This window comes from Alnus glutinosa, chromosome 12, assembly GCF_958979055.1.
Source record: "Alnus glutinosa chromosome 12, dhAlnGlut1.1, whole genome shotgun sequence".
Lineage (NCBI taxonomy): Eukaryota > Viridiplantae > Streptophyta > Magnoliopsida > Fagales > Betulaceae > Alnus > Alnus glutinosa.
Window position 1 is genome coordinate 2,188,775 of NC_084897.1, and position 18,436 is coordinate 2,207,210.

Below are 18,436 nucleotides of genomic sequence, written 5' to 3' on the forward strand. Positions count from 1 at the left end.
ACATGCATGGGTCACACACAATGTGAGAGAGATTGTAAGGGGATCACTTCCTTAAGATGTGTTTGTTGTACAACTTTTACACAATTCAAGACATATCGATGAGACCTATGCATGGTGAGTTCCACCAATGTATTTATAGGTTATGTAAGAGTTATGCATTTAAATTGTGTAAAAATCATTTTCCTACGTGTAAATAGGCTATTCTATTTGTAATTGTACTGATGTGCTGGAGGGCAGAGACGGAGGGAGGGGGGGGCTGGCAGGGGCCATGCCCCCCCCCCCCCCCCCCCCACCCAATTTCCTTGAAAAAAAAAATTTCTTAGGTTAAAAAAAAAAAATCTCAAAAATATATATATATATAAGCTAAAAAACTAAAAATTTAGCCTATTAGCCCCTACCAATAATTTTTTTTTACCACCGGCCTCTGCCCATAAGAACTTCTGGCTCCGTCCCTGCTGGAGGGGGTGGTACTTAATATTTCTTTGTCCATTAGTTCTAAGTTCTTCTATTCAAAGTTTCTTAGAGCTTCTTGTAAGGATTGTCGGAAAAACCCATTGTCGGATTTGATCAATCGCTTTTTGTTGTTCAAAATGAATGGCTTCTATTTTGTTAATTTCTAATTGTTCCAAAGTTTTATAAGTTGGATTAATCAAATTCCATTTTTCTCGAAAAAAAACAAATTTTCTTTAAAAAAAACAAACGGGCCTTAGTACCCAAACTATTGTAATGTGTCTTTATAGGCAAATATAAACGGGATCTTAGCATCCATCTATCACCATTAAATATATGATTAATGAATTTTAATTCAATAATAATTTTTAAAAATAATATCAATTTTAAAATAACTTAAAGAAAATTTGTGTAGTCCTTGTAGCATTAATAGCGTTAAATACCACTTATCCACGTAATACTTTTCAACCATAATTAAATTTAATTATTTAGTGTAAATTGTCGAGTGTTATCTCTTCAACTTTGTCTCCACTGTCCACAGCTCAGTGAGCTCACCAAAGGCAAACCAAATGTATGGGTAAGTGTTGTCTCTGTCATCTCGGCTTCTCTTCCCTCCTCAGAGCCATGCACAACCCAACCAAACTCTTTTTCTCCACAAACAGCGCCAAAACTCCCTATAAACTTAGCGACTCTGTCTCTAAATATAGAGAAGAGTTCACCAACCTCTGCTCCCGAGGCCACGTAAAAGAAGCGTTTGAGAGGTTCAAATCTGAGATATTTTCAGACCCACCTCTCTTCTCTAATCTCGTCCAAGCATGCATACCCCAAAAGGCAGTATCAGTAGGAAGACAGCTCCATTCTATAATAATCACATCTGGGTGTTCCTCAGACAAGTTTGTTTCCAATCACCTCCTTAACATGTACTCCAAAATCGGAGAATTACAAACGGCTGTGAAACTGTTCGATAATATGTCTAAAAGAAATATAATGTCTTGTAACATTTTGATCAATGGGTATGTGCAAAGTGGTGATTTGGAGAGTGCCCAGAAGGTGTTTGATGAAATGCCTGACAGAAATGTCGCGACATGGAATGCGATGGTCACGGGGCTGATCCAATTTGAGTTTAATGAACAGGGTTTGAATTTGTTTTCAGAACTGCATGAGTTGGGTTTTTTGCCTGATGAGTTCACTCTTGGAAGTGTGCTCAGGGGGTGTGCAGGGTTGAGAGCTTGTCATGCAGGGCGGCAGATTCATGCTTATATGTTGAAATGTGGGTTTGAGTTCAATATGGTTGTGGGGAGTTCTTTGGCTCATATGTATATGAAGTCTGGAAGCTTGGAAGAAGGAGAGAAAGTGATTAAGTTGATGCCAACTCGCAATGTGGTTGCTTGGAATACGCTTATTGCAGGAAAAGCTCAGAATGGGCATTCTGAGGAAGTGCTAGATCAGTATAATATGATGAAAATGGCAGGTTTTAGACCCGATAAGATTACATTTGCAAGTGTTATTAGTGCGTGTTCGGAATTAGCAACACTTGGACAGGGTCAACAGATTCATGCTGAAGCAATCAAAGCCGGGGCTTGTTCGGTAGTTGCTGTGATTTCCTCATTAATTAGCATGTATTCAAGATGTGGGAGTTTGGAAGACTCTGTGAAAGCTTTCTTGGAATGCGAACAAATGGATGTTGTTTCGTGGACTGCTATGATTGCTGCTTATGGGTTTCATGGGCAAGGAGAGGAAGCCATCAGACTGTTTGAACGTATGGAGCTAGAAGAGTTGGAGGTGAATGATGTTACTTTCTTGAACTTGCTATATGCTTGTGGTCATTGTGGTCTGAAAGATAAAGGGATTGAATTCTTTGACGTGATGGTTAAAAAATATGGACTGAAACCTAGACTAGAACACTATACATGTGTGGTTGACCTGCTTGGTCGGTCTGGCTGTTTGGAGGAAGCAGAGGCTATGATAAGATCAATGCCCATAAAACCGGACGCTATCATATGGAAAACTTTGCTATCTGCCTGCAAAATCCACAAGAATGCAGACATGGCAAAAAGGATCTCAGAGGAAGTTATGAGGCTTTATCCTCTGGAGTCAGCTCCATACGTGCTACTTTCAAACATTCATGCTTCTGCTAAAAGGTGGCAGGATGTTTCTGAGGTGAGAAAAGCCATGAGAGATATGAAAGTGAAGAAGGAACCAGCTATAAGCTGGCTGGAAGTGAAGAATGAAGTTCACCAGTTCTACACGGGTGATAAATCCAATCCACAATCGGTGCAGATTGATTTGTATCTGAAAGAGCTAATATCCGAGATGAAGTTGCGTGGTTATGTGCCTGATACAGGAGCTGTTTTGCATGACATGGATAATGAGGAGAAAGAATACAACTTGGCAAACCATAGTGAAAAGTTGGCAATTGCTTTTGCTTTACTGAACACTCCTGCAGGTGTGCCAATAAGGGTGATGAAGAACTTGCGTGTATGCATTGATTGCCATGTTGCCATAAAGTACATATCGGAGATAAAAAACCGAGACATTATTGTACGTGATACAAGTAGATTTCACCATTTTAAAAATGGGAAATGTTCTTGTGGAGATTACTGGTAAGAGGAGATATCGTTGCCTTACTGCTGATAGGATTACTTTTTATTTATATGATTTTTCTCAAAACTATTTTTCTGCTAGGACACATTACATCCTTTTTCTTCTTCTTCTTCTTCTTTCTTTCATTTCTTTTTTTATTTTTTTTATTTTTTTTTTATTTTTTTATTTTTATATGATTAATAAGTATATCGATTTTCATTCAAACTAAACCAAAATACAACTTAAACAAGAGACAGGGACACAAGAAAACCTTCTACAGAAACATAAAACCCTAAAACAGAAACTGAAAATTACATCAGCACATTAACATTGAGATTCCAGTTTTGACAAAGATTGAAGTTCTCCCATGACTTTTTGAATCCCCCTTTCCCTGAAATTTTGGAACGGACCTCCTACATAATATGTTTTTGGTCGACCTTTATGCTTAAGCTCATTTCTAGCACACCACAGAAATTCAATCTTTCCTTCCTTTTTAATTCTTTCAGGGTTGGAATTGTAACGTTGTTTTATACATTTTTATAACGTACTGTTCTTGTTCTTGCTTTTACAATAAAGTTAAGACTCCAACAAATTATAGGCCAATATATAGCTAGCGTTTCCTAGTATCTTGTCACGACCTTATGAACTTGAAAAACTATGTAATGCCCCACACCATTGACATTTGTATACTATCTGAGTCTGAGAGGATCCTAGATATACTGTAAAAGTTAGACAGCAATGTGTGAAGGGCAGAAAATGAAGGCTGATGTATGAGAGTAGAATAAAAAGTACTCAGCTCAGTTATGTTAATACAACTGAAAGACTAGAGTGGCTGTTAAAAGGGGAGGTAAATGTGGAGTATATTAAGATATTGAGGCAAAAATAAGTTTTTTTTTTTTTTTTTTTCTTTGCAAAATCTTTTGTGTGGTGGCAAAAGGATTAGTTTACAGTCTGGCATGGCTCCTAATTGCATATATCTCTGAACTTCAACAACACAACGGGTTAGCTTGAATTTTATATAGGTTGTGGTAAGGTTTTTCCAAGTTAATTTTTGGTTTAGATTGAATTTTTAAGCTCATCGCCATTTTCATATCTTCATCAACTATGTTCGTGAAGATATCGGTTTTCCAATTTAATTCGGAAAGTGGCTTGGAAGATGCCCTCTTTCGTCCGGCAGCTATATCCAATCAAATCTTATCGTATGCCAGATGTTATGGTAATATCAGAAACCAGGCTCTGTGGATAATGGTTGACATATTATCAATAAACTTGGTTTTTCTCATGGAATTTCATGAGACTATATACGAACAAAGTATCTTTAAGCCTTTACGCAACTAATAAATTAATAATTAAATAAATTTTTCGTTCATCTATATATCTAAATTAATTCAAGACCTAATTAATAAACACTATATTAATTAATAGAAAAGTTGTCATATTAAGATTTAACGATTCTTTTTCATTTAATATTCACTAATATAATAATATTTTCTTGAATTGAAGCCTAGACACAAACATTTACAACATTTTCATTTTGGAGAATAGAACAGAATCGCCAAATACTTATAGAATCAAGCAAGTTTCAAGAGTCTCTCTCCCCCGCTTTTTGCTTTAACAACTCAATTTTTTCATTTTAAGGCTATCTAACCAATCAGTTGCTTGCTAGATGTTTAGTAATCTTAATTCACACATGCATTAACTGATGGTGTATGCATTAATTTGATCTTTCTAGATGCCTTTAAAGTACTCCTGCATGGATTTCGGATTGAATTATTCAAGCTGTTCCTAGCTCCATTCATTTTCCATATGAATTAAGGCACATCGGACTTGTTCCCATTCAATGCAATGCAATGTAGTTGGACTCTCTTGTCGATTCGAATTAATGAATCATCATTTTTGCGGAGGTAAATCTTTGCCTGTTAGGCAAGAGGATAGCAAGTTACAAATTCTATCTAGGTAGGACATAAATTTTTATTACTATAAAATTCATAAATGGCAAAGATATCTACGGGGCGATTTGTCCTATTCAGATATTCACGATCAAGAAGTACTAGATTCTCTTTCGGATAGGCCCACTGAAAAATATAAAGAAGACTCCAAACAACACTATTCAAATCATACTGATAAAATATTACACATGATCACTAGAATATTATGCATTGTCACTATATAACCAGATTCAGCATTAGAAGCATCACAAAATAAGAAACAACCTACTAAAACTAACCTAATCTTCTAAAATTCATTGAAAGAGCAACATTAAAAAAAAAAAATATAGTTGCCCAGAAGAGAAGCTCAAAAGAAGTGAAATTAACGATGTCGTTTGGGAGTAACAATGAGGACAAAACCATCTAGCTCCGATCCTACATGGAAGCTAGCATTATCCTTGGGAAGGAGTGCAAATCTCATTCCAGAGGGAACTATAATCTTCAGAATTATCCCGAAAAAGAGTATATTCATTTAAGAGTAATCCACAATCTCCAGAAGATCTCCGAAGAGGATTATTTTTGAAGAAGAGACTGAAATCTCCAGAAGTATCGCGAAGAGGAGCATCATGAAGCATACTCCCCGAGAATTCAGATTTTGGGTTGCATGTTGAGCCATCGATTTCCACTACTTTTTCATCCAAGACCTGATCATGACCATGAATTTTATTGGCATTTAAATTTGTTGACCTTCCTTGATCTCCCTTGATCTCATTCCATATCTGCTCGGACGTTGGTGTTTGATCATGATCAGCCATCTGGGTTGTCAAAGACTTGTTCTGGTAGGCTTCAACAGGCACTGGTAAATTCTGAAAGCCTCGAGTTACTATGCTAAGTTGCGAGCTTCTGATCATGCTCCTTACTGTTCGAGCTCGTTGTAGTTGTGTTAACAAATCTTGCTGATTTGGATATGTGTTCTTCAGGAATTCATTGAGTAAATTCACCTGTGGATGTGGAGGAACTTCTTGAGGAGGCCTAAGTGGTGCCAAATGTTCAGTTTTTTGCCGTGCATCATCTTTTTGTTTTTGGAGATATAAACGGTATTTCTGTAACATTAATGGAGGTGAAACTGTGAGTGTTATATCTGTTCTTCACAGAAGGAATCTGACCCAGTTAAATAAAAGAAAAAACTAGTATTACCTGAAGATGGCTGGCAACCTTTTCTCTTGTAAGGTTTGGGACGCCCATAGCTTGCATACATTCCAAAATTTTCTTGGGAACAGCCCCTTCATCAAGAGAAGATCGACAATGAATAGCAGTTGTAGCAGTCTGATTTTCACTATATATATATATAAACATGTTCCGCAAAACTTTTTGTTCTTCCTTGAAAACTATCATCAATTGTTTTTATAAGAACATAATCAAGAAGCTAATAAAATAATTATTATCATCAGCATCACCGGAGTCAGTCACCATGAACTTATGATAATTCCAAAATTTGTACGTGAGTCAATTCTGGCATTGAGTATGATATTTAGTGAATGGTTGAAAATAGTTATACAAGCTAAAAGGATTCATGCATACTTTTGAGGCCAAGTTCATTCACAGTTGCGACAAACTTTTGATGAAGATCCGGTGTCCAAATCATCCGTGATTTTTTTGCTCCAACCACATGATCATCATGATCTCCAGAGGCCTTGCATTCATGATCTTCACCATCTGTTTCCCTTTTTAATCTTTTAATACCTTCAATATTTATGGGGAATATATTGTGTTGATCTCTATATATATATGGCCTGAAATGCACTTCACCGTACTGTCCCACATTCCATAGCTGCTGAACTTCATCCAACTTATTTCTTCTCTTGCAAAACACATATTTCCACACCATTTTTAGAGCTTCCATTGGGATAGGCTTCACCAGATAATCGCAAGCGCCATTGATAATACCCTTCTGAATTGTGTTATAATCATCATCCGATGATATCACTAAGTAACATAAAATAAAATAAAATAAAATGTTGGATAAATGTTGGATCAAATGAAACACGTGGAATAAAAGGCAAAAGAATCTGTCATGATTGAGGGAAAAAAATTAAGTTACCTATAACAGGCAAATCTGCCATCTCTAATCCAACGATTTGAAGAAGCTTAAATCCATCCATTCCAGGCATATGTAGGTCACATATAAGAATATCAAATCTGCTCCTGTAGGTACGAAGCATAAACAAAGCTTCCTCCGCTCTCACGCATTTGGTAACTGAACATATTTGATAAGAAATAATGAATTTAATAATTTAATTAATTAGTATTCTATCACTCTCCTGATTACATGTATGCTAGCTTAATTAAACTCCCGGCCATTTAATAAGTAAGGACAACATGTTAAATATTTAATTTATTGAAATGAGATGTGAATTAAGGCTCTAATACCATTTAAATCACAACTTTAAATTTAATCTTTTAATTAGTATTCTAACATTTAACCCCCCATAAACTTAACATCATTAAGTTCATCTTTCTTTTTATTTATTACAAAGCCTATATGTCATCTCAAATTGGATCTTTAGTATATATATATATAAACTATATATTCTTTGAATAAGAAGCAAATAAAGACATTCTAAACAACAAATATCTACTGTATTAACAAATATTGTAATCACAGTAGGCTAATTCATACTTTGAAAAAAAACATAATTTGTTAATATTAAAAAATATTAGTTATTAGGAACTATGTTTTTTTTTATTTCTAATATAATGTTACCAATTGTAGGATCGAAAGAGAAGCTCCCTAATGGAGAGGTTTCCTACAAGGTCTGATCAATCCTCATATATATCTTCAAACATGAATATCACTTTACTGAACCAATATAAAAATAGAAATTTATGTATAATTTTCCATTCAGAAACCTAAAATTCAAATGTTAGAAACCTAAACAGAGTGAAAGATCAATTTATTTATTTATTTATTTTAAATAGACATATTTTCGTCTCTCAAAAACAAAATACATCGATCCTTGGTCTTCAATTAATTAGTGTTTCCCCAAAAAGCAAGGGAAAAAGAAGAGGATTAATTAGAAAGCATACCTTCATAACCACAAGCCTGAAGCATTCTTCCCCATACTTGGAGACATGTCCGGTCATCATCCACCAGCAAAACCCTAAGGCCGACCGGGAACTTATTCTTAGTCAACATGGCCGCCTTCCCTTCGTTAGTATTTCTATCCATTTCAGAAACAATAGGCGGCTGGAGACAAGCAACTATATTATTGAGAAGATCGAATAAAATAGAGAAGTGGCAAATGGTCGTTAAGAAAACCCTAGTTTAAGAGAGTCTATGCGGACGCTTCTTTCTCTATTTATGGTTAGTGTATCTTGCATGTTTTTGATTGATACGGGTTTTTTTTTTTTTTTAATGGGTTTTCATTTTGCTTGTGAGACTAAAACCCTAGCTACAACCCAGCAGGTAGCTAGGGTTTTGGAACTATTAAATCACACTAACATATATATATATATAACTGGATCTTGCATGCATGCCAGGGTTTACGTTCGTTAATTTGGTTTGTAAATGGGGTTCTTGATAATATACATGCATGCTCCCGTGGTAAAGGGCTTTTAATTTGTTGAAATTCTTTTGGTTTAGAATTAAAGAACCATGTGCATGGTAGGTAGGATTGAGATTATTTTTATTAGGTAATTTTACAGAAATTTTAAGAGAGATAACTGTGGGGGCTTACCTATTCCGAGTAGATGAATCTAGCATCTTAGGTTGCTATGGTCCTACGGTCCCTCTCAGGCTATCTGAGTTTTAAAAATAAATGTTTTGTTTTATTTTCTTTCATGTCTCTTGTCCATGTCCGTACATTATCATGTACAAATTATCATTAAATTTATGAGACCAAATGTGATTTATACATATTCAATAGTGGATTTACAAAAGAGAAGTATTGAATTCTTCGTGAATTACGTACATAGGCTGCGTGGCATTTAAGTCACCTCTTCTTGTAATTGCTGTACAATAATCACAAGGTTTGGCCTTAATAAAATCTAATTGTGATTTTTAAAAGTAGGAAGATGAAAAAAAGCCAGGAGGATGTGATAGCACATCTCTTGTTATTAGGTTATTCAAATTTCTAAGTTGAGATATGTTTGATGTCATTTTTTTGTCTATCTCTTATACATCTTTTTTGCAAATTAAATCAACTATTGAATATGTGGAATTTACATGTGGTTTCATAGATTCAATTGTGAATTTACACATTTCTTATACGGGAATGGACAAGAGAATGAAACTAAACATTTTTCTTTTAGAATTTTTAAAATGAGATGTGTTTAGTGTCATTCTATTACACATTTTTTACACTTCTCTTTTGCAAATGTATTGAACTTTAAAAAATTTACACTTTTCTCAAATTTAATGTATTGAACTTTAAAAAGTTTACAATTTCACCCATTTCCGTTAAATTCTTAGGAATAGCTATTTTCCAATGAAAATGAATGAAATAAGTTTTTCCCAAAAAAAACAAAAACCTTCCCCCCCGCCTTTTTCTGCTAAACCTAAAAAATAAAATTCACAAACATTTTATGGCCGGTGGCCGACCACCTGACAGAACCACAGGGTGGTCGCACAATCATGAAATTGCATAATTTTCTCTCAATCCTTCTTCTCTGGTACAAATCACTAAAGAAGTTCAAAGCATCAACACTTCTTGCTCTCCTTGAATAACTCTGCAACATAAGAATGTCAAAACTCAAATTGGGCTCCATCTTACTTTTCCGCATCACCTGGCCTCAATAACTTTTCTAGTTAACTCGGGCCTTTTGGCATGCCGCCTCCATGCATCAATAAAGAAGTTGTAAATCTGGCAATTGGGTTCCTAATGAGACAACTGCATTTCTAACAATTTAAGAAACTACTGCTTTTTCGTATGCTCATTAGGGGTGGCTGCGACTACGTACCTTCGTGGTTCTGCCATGGTGATCGGCCACCAAAGAATTTTTTTTTTTTTTTTTAAAAAAAAAATATATATAGAAAAAGTATATATATTTCTCTCAAATTATTACTCAATTGTCAATATCCTTCCAAAATACCAAAAAATGTCAATATCATCCCTAAGACCAACAAAAAAATAAAAATGTCCATAATTTTTTTTCAATAAGACAAAAAAATGTCCTAATGAAATAGTCATTCTACATATCAAACGTGTCCTAAAAGACTATATAGCTTATTTGTTTTTTTAATCAATATCTACATTATTTGGTATGATTTTTCATTTATTTTGTACTCTCTTTATACAAACATACAAATATACGTGTGATGTTGGACTAGGTACCGCTCGAGCGATGACCCAAGCCAGAGCAACAAAATGCTTCGCTCAATGGGCGCTCTAGTGGAGTCGGAGTAGAGTGCTTCACTCGAGCAATTGCTTGAGCGTAGTCAAAGTAGAGTGTTTTTGCTCGAGCGAAGAAAGGCATAATGCTCCGTTTGAGGGGCACTCGAGCATAGCGTCAACATGAAATTTTGTTTGAAAGCGGCTCGACGGATTTTGACCGCATCCCCTATATGGAAAGCCACCTCTAAATGCTCCCATTCCAAATCAAATCTCTCCTTAGTTTTTGACTTATATTGGTCGTAATATGTTCCATGTTGGATTAGAGACATCCCATCTTTCTTCTTCTTTCTTTCTTTCTTTCTTTTTCTTTTTCTTTTTTTTTCTTTATTTTCTTTTTTTTTTTTTTTTTTTTTTTTTTTTTGGGCAAATTTAGGACTTGCCTTTTTAAGCTTTAGTTTTCCATCGTTAGGGGATTCTTTCATCTTTAGAATGTTTTGTTGCCTTTTTAAACGTTTGGTTAATATTATAAGAAAACGATGGATGTATCGAGAAAAATTATAAGTTTTTGACTAATGAATTTGAAATTTTAGTAAAATTTCGAGTTCATTTGCATTTTAAAGCTAATTTCTTATCTTATTAAGTTTTATAATTAAAGACGCATTTCTTCTTATCTTTTTAATCGGTTCCACTACGTTAAGTGGTATCAGAGTAGGTGTTATCCTGATCTGATGACTAACTAAGGTAACGGTAGCAACTTTTCTAATGATGTCGATCTCAAGGGAGGGGTTCTCTTGAAAGTCGAGTTTATGGAGTTCCAACGTCAAACCTTGCAAGCAAAGTACAAGACGTAGCAGGCATTACACAAAACTTGAAACGCAATTGTTAGACTGACAGGGAGCTCGTTTAGAATTTCGGTGATGACATGGTTCATGACGACGATGGAATTCACGCTCGACCTACTCATAACCGTAAATCTAAACCTCTGAATAGACAACCAACCTACAAAGAGAATCTCAGTTATAACACTCTGCCGATTATAAATGCAGTAATTCGCATAATTCACATGGCTACTACTAATACCTTAAACAAAGCAGCATAATTCGCCATGTATATTTTTTTTGAAACCGCAAACCCATTTGACCAAAAGGGGTGGCTCAACCACCCCATCCATTTTATATTTAGTTTTTAATATTTTTAATTTTTTTTTATTATAAATGACGTGTCATAATATGATTGATATTAATGTAGCACATTTTCAATCAACTTTTTCTAACAGCTTGGGCTTTTAAGAAAATGTTAAATTTACAACACCAATACAATAATCACACAACAACCCCTCACATGAGGGTGGACCCCACACATTGGGTCCCACCCTCATGTGAGGAGTTGTTGTGTAATTGTTGTGAAAGTGTTGTGTATGAATCAAATCCCGAGCTTTTATTATTTTTTTTTTTTTTTCCCCTTGCCGTAGAAAGTGTTTAGTTACTTTTTATACCTCGAGAAACTATTTATCACAACCTCAAACATAGGGACCAATTTAGCAATTTTTCCTTTTCTTTTTTCCTGTCCACCGGATGAGCCTATGTGACTATTTTTAACTATATCCTTTATGAGAGCTGCTGATGGTATCAATTGAGGTAAAAGTTCAAAGTTGCATCACAATTCCAAATGCACTTACAATATTGCCTTTGCCTTTCTATTTGTTTGAAGAGTAATGCTACTCTTTACACTCATTTATCACTTATTTCACTTAAAACACGTTATGTCAACCCGTGTGAAATGAGTACAAAAAATAACATTACTCTGGTCGGAAATATCTGCATGAAAAAGTTGGTACAGAGATGTCCTCACAAGGTGAACCACGTGCCCTGCATTCATATTCCAGAGGCCTTCTGAAAATTTTAACACAGCCCCCTCTCATAACATTCTCATTAATGTAGTATTTACAATAATTTTCCAATCTGTTTGAATTTCCCATAGCCAAAGTGAGTCGAGATAGGTACCTCATGCTGTCTCAAAAAAATTCGCAAAATTTTTCCTCTGTTATGAACAAACTCGGCTGCACATTTTAACTAGCGGGCAAGATTTTCATGAACTAAAGAATATCTCCTTGAGTATCAGGAGGACTAGCATGAAGAAGCACATGATAACAAGCACTGTTGCACACATCACCATTCCACCTTTCTTCTGTGTTCTCTCTGCCTGCAATTGCAAGACACTAAGCATGACAGTGTTTCAAATAGACATACTACTTAATGTTGCTACTGATGTTAATAGCTAACTACCAACAAACCAGCAACACCATGCATTAAGGTGATATAAAAGTTGTTATACACACCACGTATATACAGTTTAGCAAAAAAAAAAAGAACAATGTTTAAGAATGATGGTTGGTTTATCATTTATTTGTTTGAGACAGAGAGAAAGAAAGAACCTTCTGGAGCTGTTTAAGACCCTCGTCAACTGATACAGCAACAGTCTGAATGTTGTAGTCTATCCGATCAACAATTGTGCCCTGCTAAGATATGAACTTCATTAGTAAACCTGTTTTGTTAAGTCTGTCCATGACATAATACAAGGATGTAGCTTTGACCTGGTCTATCACAAGAACTGAGAGGTCCTTCATGATTTGAGCAAGATCGTTCACGGATTGCACAACCTACAACAAGTTTCTTTTAAATTTAAATGAACAAAGAGGTCAATTTTCAGACAATAGATCAAGCTTCTTCATATACCTGTTGGATCTCTCTTTCCCTTTCTCCTGTGATTTGCTCACTCTTTTTTAGCTTTCTCATTTGATAATCATTAATACTCTGGGTTCATCAAACATCAAACTATATTATCAAAGAGATACAAATGGTTTAATCTATCGACAACGCATTTAGACTCAACTTAGTTCAAATGCCAACAATATGGATTTCCCACTTGAAGGAAGGAGGGTTGGGGAGAAGAAAAACAAAATAACCCCATAAGTTTGAACTCAAACTTGAAGGGAAGGATATTCAGAGGTAGATATTTCCCATAACCGAGAAGATCCTACTGAAAGTAAGCCATAAAGAGGAAACAGCATACCATGTCATTAAATTCATCATCTTCTAATCTCGATTTATTTCCACTCAAGTTCATCTCCAAATCAACCCCATCAGGTCCCTACAACACAAAATTGAATAGCTAAATAAAAATAATAATAATAAATAAATAGCAAGAAGAAGAATAAAAGCAACAACTAATTCTTGAGCTATTAAGTGAATCAAATATTTTTTTTTTATAAGTAAAGTGAATCAAATATAAGTCGCAATAAATCAAAGACAAATTTTAGAAAAGAAAACCAACAGTACACAACCACAAGGAAAGAAGAAGAGAATTTGCATGAATTTGAATCAAGCAGCCAACGATAGCAAGTATGGAAAACAGTTTTCAATAGGTTTCAGCGGCCAGATTGACCGCATATTCTTGATACAAGTTAAAAAATACACAGACCTCTTTTTGCTGCTGCAGCCGTTTCAAATATGTTGACTGTTTTCTCCGGAGGTCCATGGAAAGGTTCTGAAGGTCTGTTGCAAGAGAACGCTGTCAGAAGAATATTCAGAAGTGAGTCGATCCATTGGGAAAAAAAAAAACCAAAAATATCATCAGAAATCTACATATCATAAATGCATGAATCCTATTTTCCCTTTTTGCAAGTAAAATTCTCATGAAACATGACAAAGGAGAGGCAACTTGACTACATGGGAAGTATACTTAAGACGTGAGACCCAAAGAAGCTATAAAACGAAAATCGGTTTCAAAAATGCATACATGTTTGGGAAATCAGTAAAAAGCCCCACCCCCTTTCCTGAAAAAAAACCTAGATGAAAAGTGGGGTTCACCCACAAAACCAAAGGAGAATGGGGAGGGGTGTTTTGGAGAGAGAAACACACATGCTTTTAAAATGTGTACATGTTGGAGTGTATGAAGGAAACCAAATTACTCAGATCGAACTACAACAGCATAGGCATTGCACTGAGGCAGCAATCCATTATTCCCTGTTATGTATCTTTTTTTTATGACAAACGTAGGAAAAATTAAATATATCTGCTCCATTACTATAAAAAAACCTTTTGAAATTCAGCAACACATGTTATTAAAAAAGTGTACATGTCGGAGCGAATGAAGTTTTTTTTAATGACGAGGAACCCCTCCAAGGCAGTGCCACTTCATGTCCCTACCCCTGTCGGGTAAACCTCGGACCCGTGCAAAGCGCCCCGTCCACACGGATTGGGTAATAATCCGGCTTCGTCGGCGGGCCAGCCCAAAAGAATTGTTTGCACCTAAGGAAATTCGAACCTTAGACCTTATAGAAATACCACCAAGACCAAGATTGTTACCACTTGAGCCAACCCAAGGAATTGTTTTATAAGAAGCAAAACAAATTACTCGAACCGAACTACAACAGCATAGGCATTGCACTAAGGCAGCATTCCATTATTCCAAAATGTATCTTTTTTTAGGTCAAACATGGGGAAAAAAATTGATAAGTAATAAGTCAATCTCATTGAAAGCATAAGCGTCCCTTAGTACACTGGGAGTATACAAAGGAAACGCTTAAGTAGAAAGAGAAATACGATCAAGAAAGACATCAAAGCTAAAAGACAAAGGGTACACATAGGCTGTAGTCCAAATGTACAACGTATGGTAGAAAGAGGATAAAATCTCCTCTAAGGACATTTCCAAATCCTCAAAGCTTCTATTGTTCCTTTCTCTCCAAGGGCACCAAAAGACGCAAATAGGCGTCATTTTCCACACTGCAACACTCATTGGCCTTCTAAAGGACCACCAACAAGCAAACAAGTCGATAATCCATCTGAGTATAACCCAGGACAACCTGAAACAACTGAAGACAAACGTCCACAAAGTAGAAGCCACGTTGCAGTGGAGAAGAAGATGATTCACGGACTCACCAGCCTTCTTACGCATGTAGCATATGCCTATCACGATAACATGCCACTTCCTAAGATTATCCAGGGTAAGAATCTTGCCAAGAGCCTTTGACCACGCAAAAAAAACCGCGCTTGAAGGGGCCTGAGTGCGCCACACACTTTTCCAGGTGAGCAACTACCTCCAGAATAGGTCAAGGAGCAAAAGAAGACTTGACCTTGAACAAACCTTTTTTGGAGGGGACCCACCACAACTTGTCTTTTCTGTCTCTTCCCACTTGAACTAAATGCAGCGCTTGGAGAAAAGAAGCAAAAGCATCCACCTCCCAATCGTGTGCTTCTCTAAAATAGCTCATGTTCCACTAGTTGGCATCGCCCAAAAATTCTAAGTTGTCCACAATAGAGGCGTCTTGTGCTCGAGCAATAACAAAAAAGGTTGGGAAAACTACCTTAAGGGTCTTGTCTCCACACCATAAATCATGCCAAAAGCTGATCCTGGAGCCATCCCCCACAATAAATCTAGTAAGGCTAGAGAAAGAATCCCAACATTTTTTGATGAACTTCCACACCCCCACCCCAAAGGCTCCTGCTAGCTCAGAAGAACACCACTCACCCCAAGAATCATCGTATTTGGAGTCCACCACTACTCTCCACATCTCCTTCAGTCCATACCGCCACAACCATTTACCTATGATAGCGTGGTTAAACAAACACAAATTTCTGATCCCCAACCCACCCTCAAAGATCGAAGGACAAACCTTAGACCCAATTAACCAGATGATATTTAAATTCTTTGCCTATCCCTCCCCATAAACAACCTCAAACATGGGAAAAATTAAATATATTTGTTCAATTAATATAAAATACTATTTAATATTTAGCAACTTTTACAATATTAACTGAAATATAAAACAAAGAAATGATGAAACCCCGCGAATAAATCTAAAACCATATGGCATCAAAGTTACAAAAAAATAATAAATAAATAAACATGTAAAATTTTCCTCAGAGAGTACACCGGCCCTCAAAACTTACCTGTACATTTTTCCTAATGTTTGAGTCCTCAGCAGACCCACTTGCAGAAAGTTTCTGTAATCTCTTCTCTGACCTCCTCAATATATCTGTAATCTCTAGGGTAAGAGCCTCAATCATATGTTGATCTTCTTTGCCATCTCCAAATGAGGGCATTAGAGCCTTGGCATGAACCTTGACTAACTCAGTCATTTTGACCCGAGCCTGTTGTATATTTACAGCCACTTCTTCAGAATCATCCACCCAAGCTGGCGGTAGACCCACCGTAAATGCATCCCTACTGCACCAAGAATACGAGTTCCACAACTAGGAAGATTTACACATTTTCAAAACACAAGTTTGAGTACTGCAAACTTGAATATGGCTTCTACAAGGCAAACTTAAGATCTAAACATGACTTAAATGTGCATGTGCACAAATGTAAAGTATATCAGAGCGAGAAACTAGAAGGCCAATGGAAGATATTTCAAAAAAAAAAAAAAAAAAAAAACAGAATAAGAAGCCAGACATAAAAGCCTGTGAACGTATGAATCCTTAAGTAGATATGCAGACACTCTATAGAAGCTCCCACTCTCCCTTGACTCGGTTTTTCCACCAAATATATTTGCAACTTCCAACCCATAAGGAGCCACCCACAAAACCAAAATGGATCAATTTTTTTTTTCTAACAATTGCATTCTGATACATACAAAAACTCTATCAAATACATATGAAGTCAGTGCAAGAGTCAGAATAAGTTCATACTTTACTCAGATAAGAGCATGAGCTTTCTCCCTAATCCAAAGTTTCCCATAACCTTTATATCCTAACAAAGTGATAACGAACCCTTCCTCTACAACCGATACTAGGGTGATATAAATTATCAATCACTACAATTTAACGGACAGATGTGAGAGGTGGAGAATTAAGTCAAAGTGTGTCTGTTGAATCACTACAATGTCAAGTGATTCCCAAATGTCAAACTTGTCACTATGTTAAAAACATAACTCCAAATTTAAGTCTTAATAAAGTGAGAAGAGAAAGTTATATTTGAGTAGAATTTAAGTGAAAAATTATTAAGCAACATCTCATAGTCATTTAAAATTTAACCAGGAATCATTTACTCTCACCTGCCCTTTCCAGTCACTGCATTCTAAACTCTCCTGATTTGGACGCATTTCACATGCATAGGCATAGATTATTTAATCATAAAACACCAATTGTTCCCATTATCACATCCTTAAACCATAGTCAGCTCTCCAATTTTCCATAATAAGCAAACTTTCAACAAACCAAGACAACAAATACACATTGGCTTTGTTTGGTAGCTCAGAAAATAGAGGAAAAAGAAACTAAATTTCCAAACCTTCAATCAACCGACAATAACATAACCATTCCCCTCAATTTTCACAATAAATCAAAGAGGAAAAACTATATAACTGAATTGAGTCGGGTTTATCCTCTTTCATCACCAACAGAATCAATCAAAAACACAAAGACTCAAATTCTCCTTCCCTTTCAATTCTTTTCCTCCACTTTCTCACCAACCAAACAAAAAAAAAAGGAAACAACGAGAGGCGTACCTTGAAGGTCCTGGATCTTCGGTGCTAAGAGGAGCATAAGACGACCGATTGGAACTCAGAAGCGAAGCCATTTCGATAACCGGACCACCCGAACCGGACGCCGACGAAGACAACGGAGCTCGCACGCTCTTCACGGCGTCCCTGTGCTTTCTGTACATCGCGGTACGATTCCTCGTCGCCATTGAAGTTCAACAAACCTATGAATTGGAATTCGAAAACTCGAGAGTTTCTTTTCTGGATTTGGAATTTGACAGTAAGGAAAAGAATTTCCAGGGATTGAAACTTCTGGGAATTATTCATCCAAAAAAAAAAAAAACTTCTGGGAATTCATACTCCGAGGGTTCACTCGGAAACGAAAAGGCTTCGAAAACCAAACCGCCGCTTTTGCGCGTTTCCGTACAACTGGGCCCGTCATCAATTGCCCATGGGCCTGGAATCCAATTGGGGTAATGGTTTTCAACCGGGCCGCCCGGGGATTCCAACAAATTTCCCGGGGAAAAAAACAGAAGACGACAAAACAAACTAATAAGACGATAACAACCCCGGTACGGAGACACATTTCAGGAACTAAACTGTGGTAATTCGGTAATATAATCGAAGTTTTGGGGACATTGAAGTCCAGAAGGCTCCAA

At 36.2% G+C, this 18,436-nt stretch overlaps 3 protein-coding genes across 5 annotated transcripts; 1 reads left to right on the top strand and 2 right to left on the bottom strand.

Moving 5' to 3' along the window:
- Nucleotides 1-980: 980 nt before the first annotated feature.
- On the top strand, nucleotides 981-3,134 carry LOC133851351 (pentatricopeptide repeat-containing protein At2g41080). Its single transcript, XM_062287725.1, has one exon. It carries the CDS (start codon nucleotides 1,024-1,026, stop codon nucleotides 3,055-3,057), a length of 2,034 nt encoding a protein of 677 aa, XP_062143709.1. The 5' UTR covers nucleotides 981-1,023; the 3' UTR covers nucleotides 3,058-3,134.
- Nucleotides 3,135-5,413: 2,279 nt separating this feature from the next.
- LOC133851492 (two-component response regulator ARR2-like) lies at nucleotides 5,414-8,190 on the bottom strand. The gene is made up of 5 exons (XM_062287933.1): nucleotides 8,049-8,190; nucleotides 7,063-7,218; nucleotides 6,543-6,947; nucleotides 6,159-6,244; nucleotides 5,414-6,064 (listed from the first exon to the last, which is right to left on the bottom strand). The coding sequence occupies exons 1-5, from the start codon at nucleotides 8,188-8,190 to the stop codon at nucleotides 5,414-5,416; spliced, it is 1,440 nt and encodes a 479-aa protein (XP_062143917.1).
- A 3,951-nt stretch (nucleotides 8,191-12,141) lies between these two features.
- LOC133852466 (syntaxin-43-like) lies at nucleotides 12,142-18,200 on the bottom strand. 3 transcript variants are annotated; one of them, XM_062289226.1, is made up of 8 exons: nucleotides 17,805-18,200; nucleotides 16,246-16,519; nucleotides 13,775-13,864; nucleotides 13,367-13,444; nucleotides 13,030-13,107; nucleotides 12,888-12,953; nucleotides 12,729-12,809; nucleotides 12,142-12,496 (listed from the first exon to the last, which is right to left on the bottom strand). In XM_062289226.1, exons 1-8 carry the CDS (start codon nucleotides 17,984-17,986, stop codon nucleotides 12,383-12,385), a joined length of 963 nt encoding a protein of 320 aa, XP_062145210.1. In that variant the 5' UTR covers nucleotides 17,987-18,200; the 3' UTR covers nucleotides 12,142-12,382. The 3 variants fall into 3 exon arrangements, with proteins under 3 accessions (XP_062145210.1, XP_062145209.1, XP_062145211.1); XM_062289225.1 differs by having other exon boundaries at nucleotides 16,246-16,522; nucleotides 17,805-18,198; XM_062289227.1 differs by having other exon boundaries at nucleotides 16,246-16,548; nucleotides 17,805-17,938.
- Between the last annotated feature and the right edge of the window lie 236 nt (nucleotides 18,201-18,436).

Excerpts from the sequence above, each read along its gene's own strand:
- LOC133851351 (XM_062287725.1), top strand. The coding sequence starts at position 1,024 with ATGGGTAAGTGTTGTCTCTGTCATCTCGGCTTCTCTTCCCTCCTCAGA.
- LOC133852466 (XM_062289225.1), bottom strand. The coding sequence starts at position 17,986 with ATGGCGACGAGGAATCGTACCGCGATGTACAGAAAGCACAGGGACGCC. Across the intron at positions 12,954-13,029 it reads GGGAAAGAGAGATCCAACAG|GTTGTGCAATCCGTGAACGA; the intron begins GTATATGAAGAA and ends AACTTGTTGTAG. Across the intron at positions 12,497-12,728 it reads GTCTTAAACAGCTCCAGAAG|GCAGAGAGAACACAGAAGAA; the intron begins GTTCTTTCTTTC and ends TTGCAATTGCAG.
- LOC133851492 (XM_062287933.1), bottom strand. The coding sequence starts at position 8,190 with ATGGATAGAAATACTAACGAAGGGAAGGCGGCCATGTTGACTAAGAAT. Across the intron at positions 6,245-6,542 it reads GAATGAACTTGGCCTCAAAA|GGGCTGTTCCCAAGAAAATT; the intron begins GTATGCATGAAT and ends CTCTTGATGAAG. Across the intron at positions 6,065-6,158 it reads AGGTTGCCAGCCATCTTCAG|AAATACCGTTTATATCTCCA; the intron begins GTAATACTAGTT and ends TTAATGTTACAG.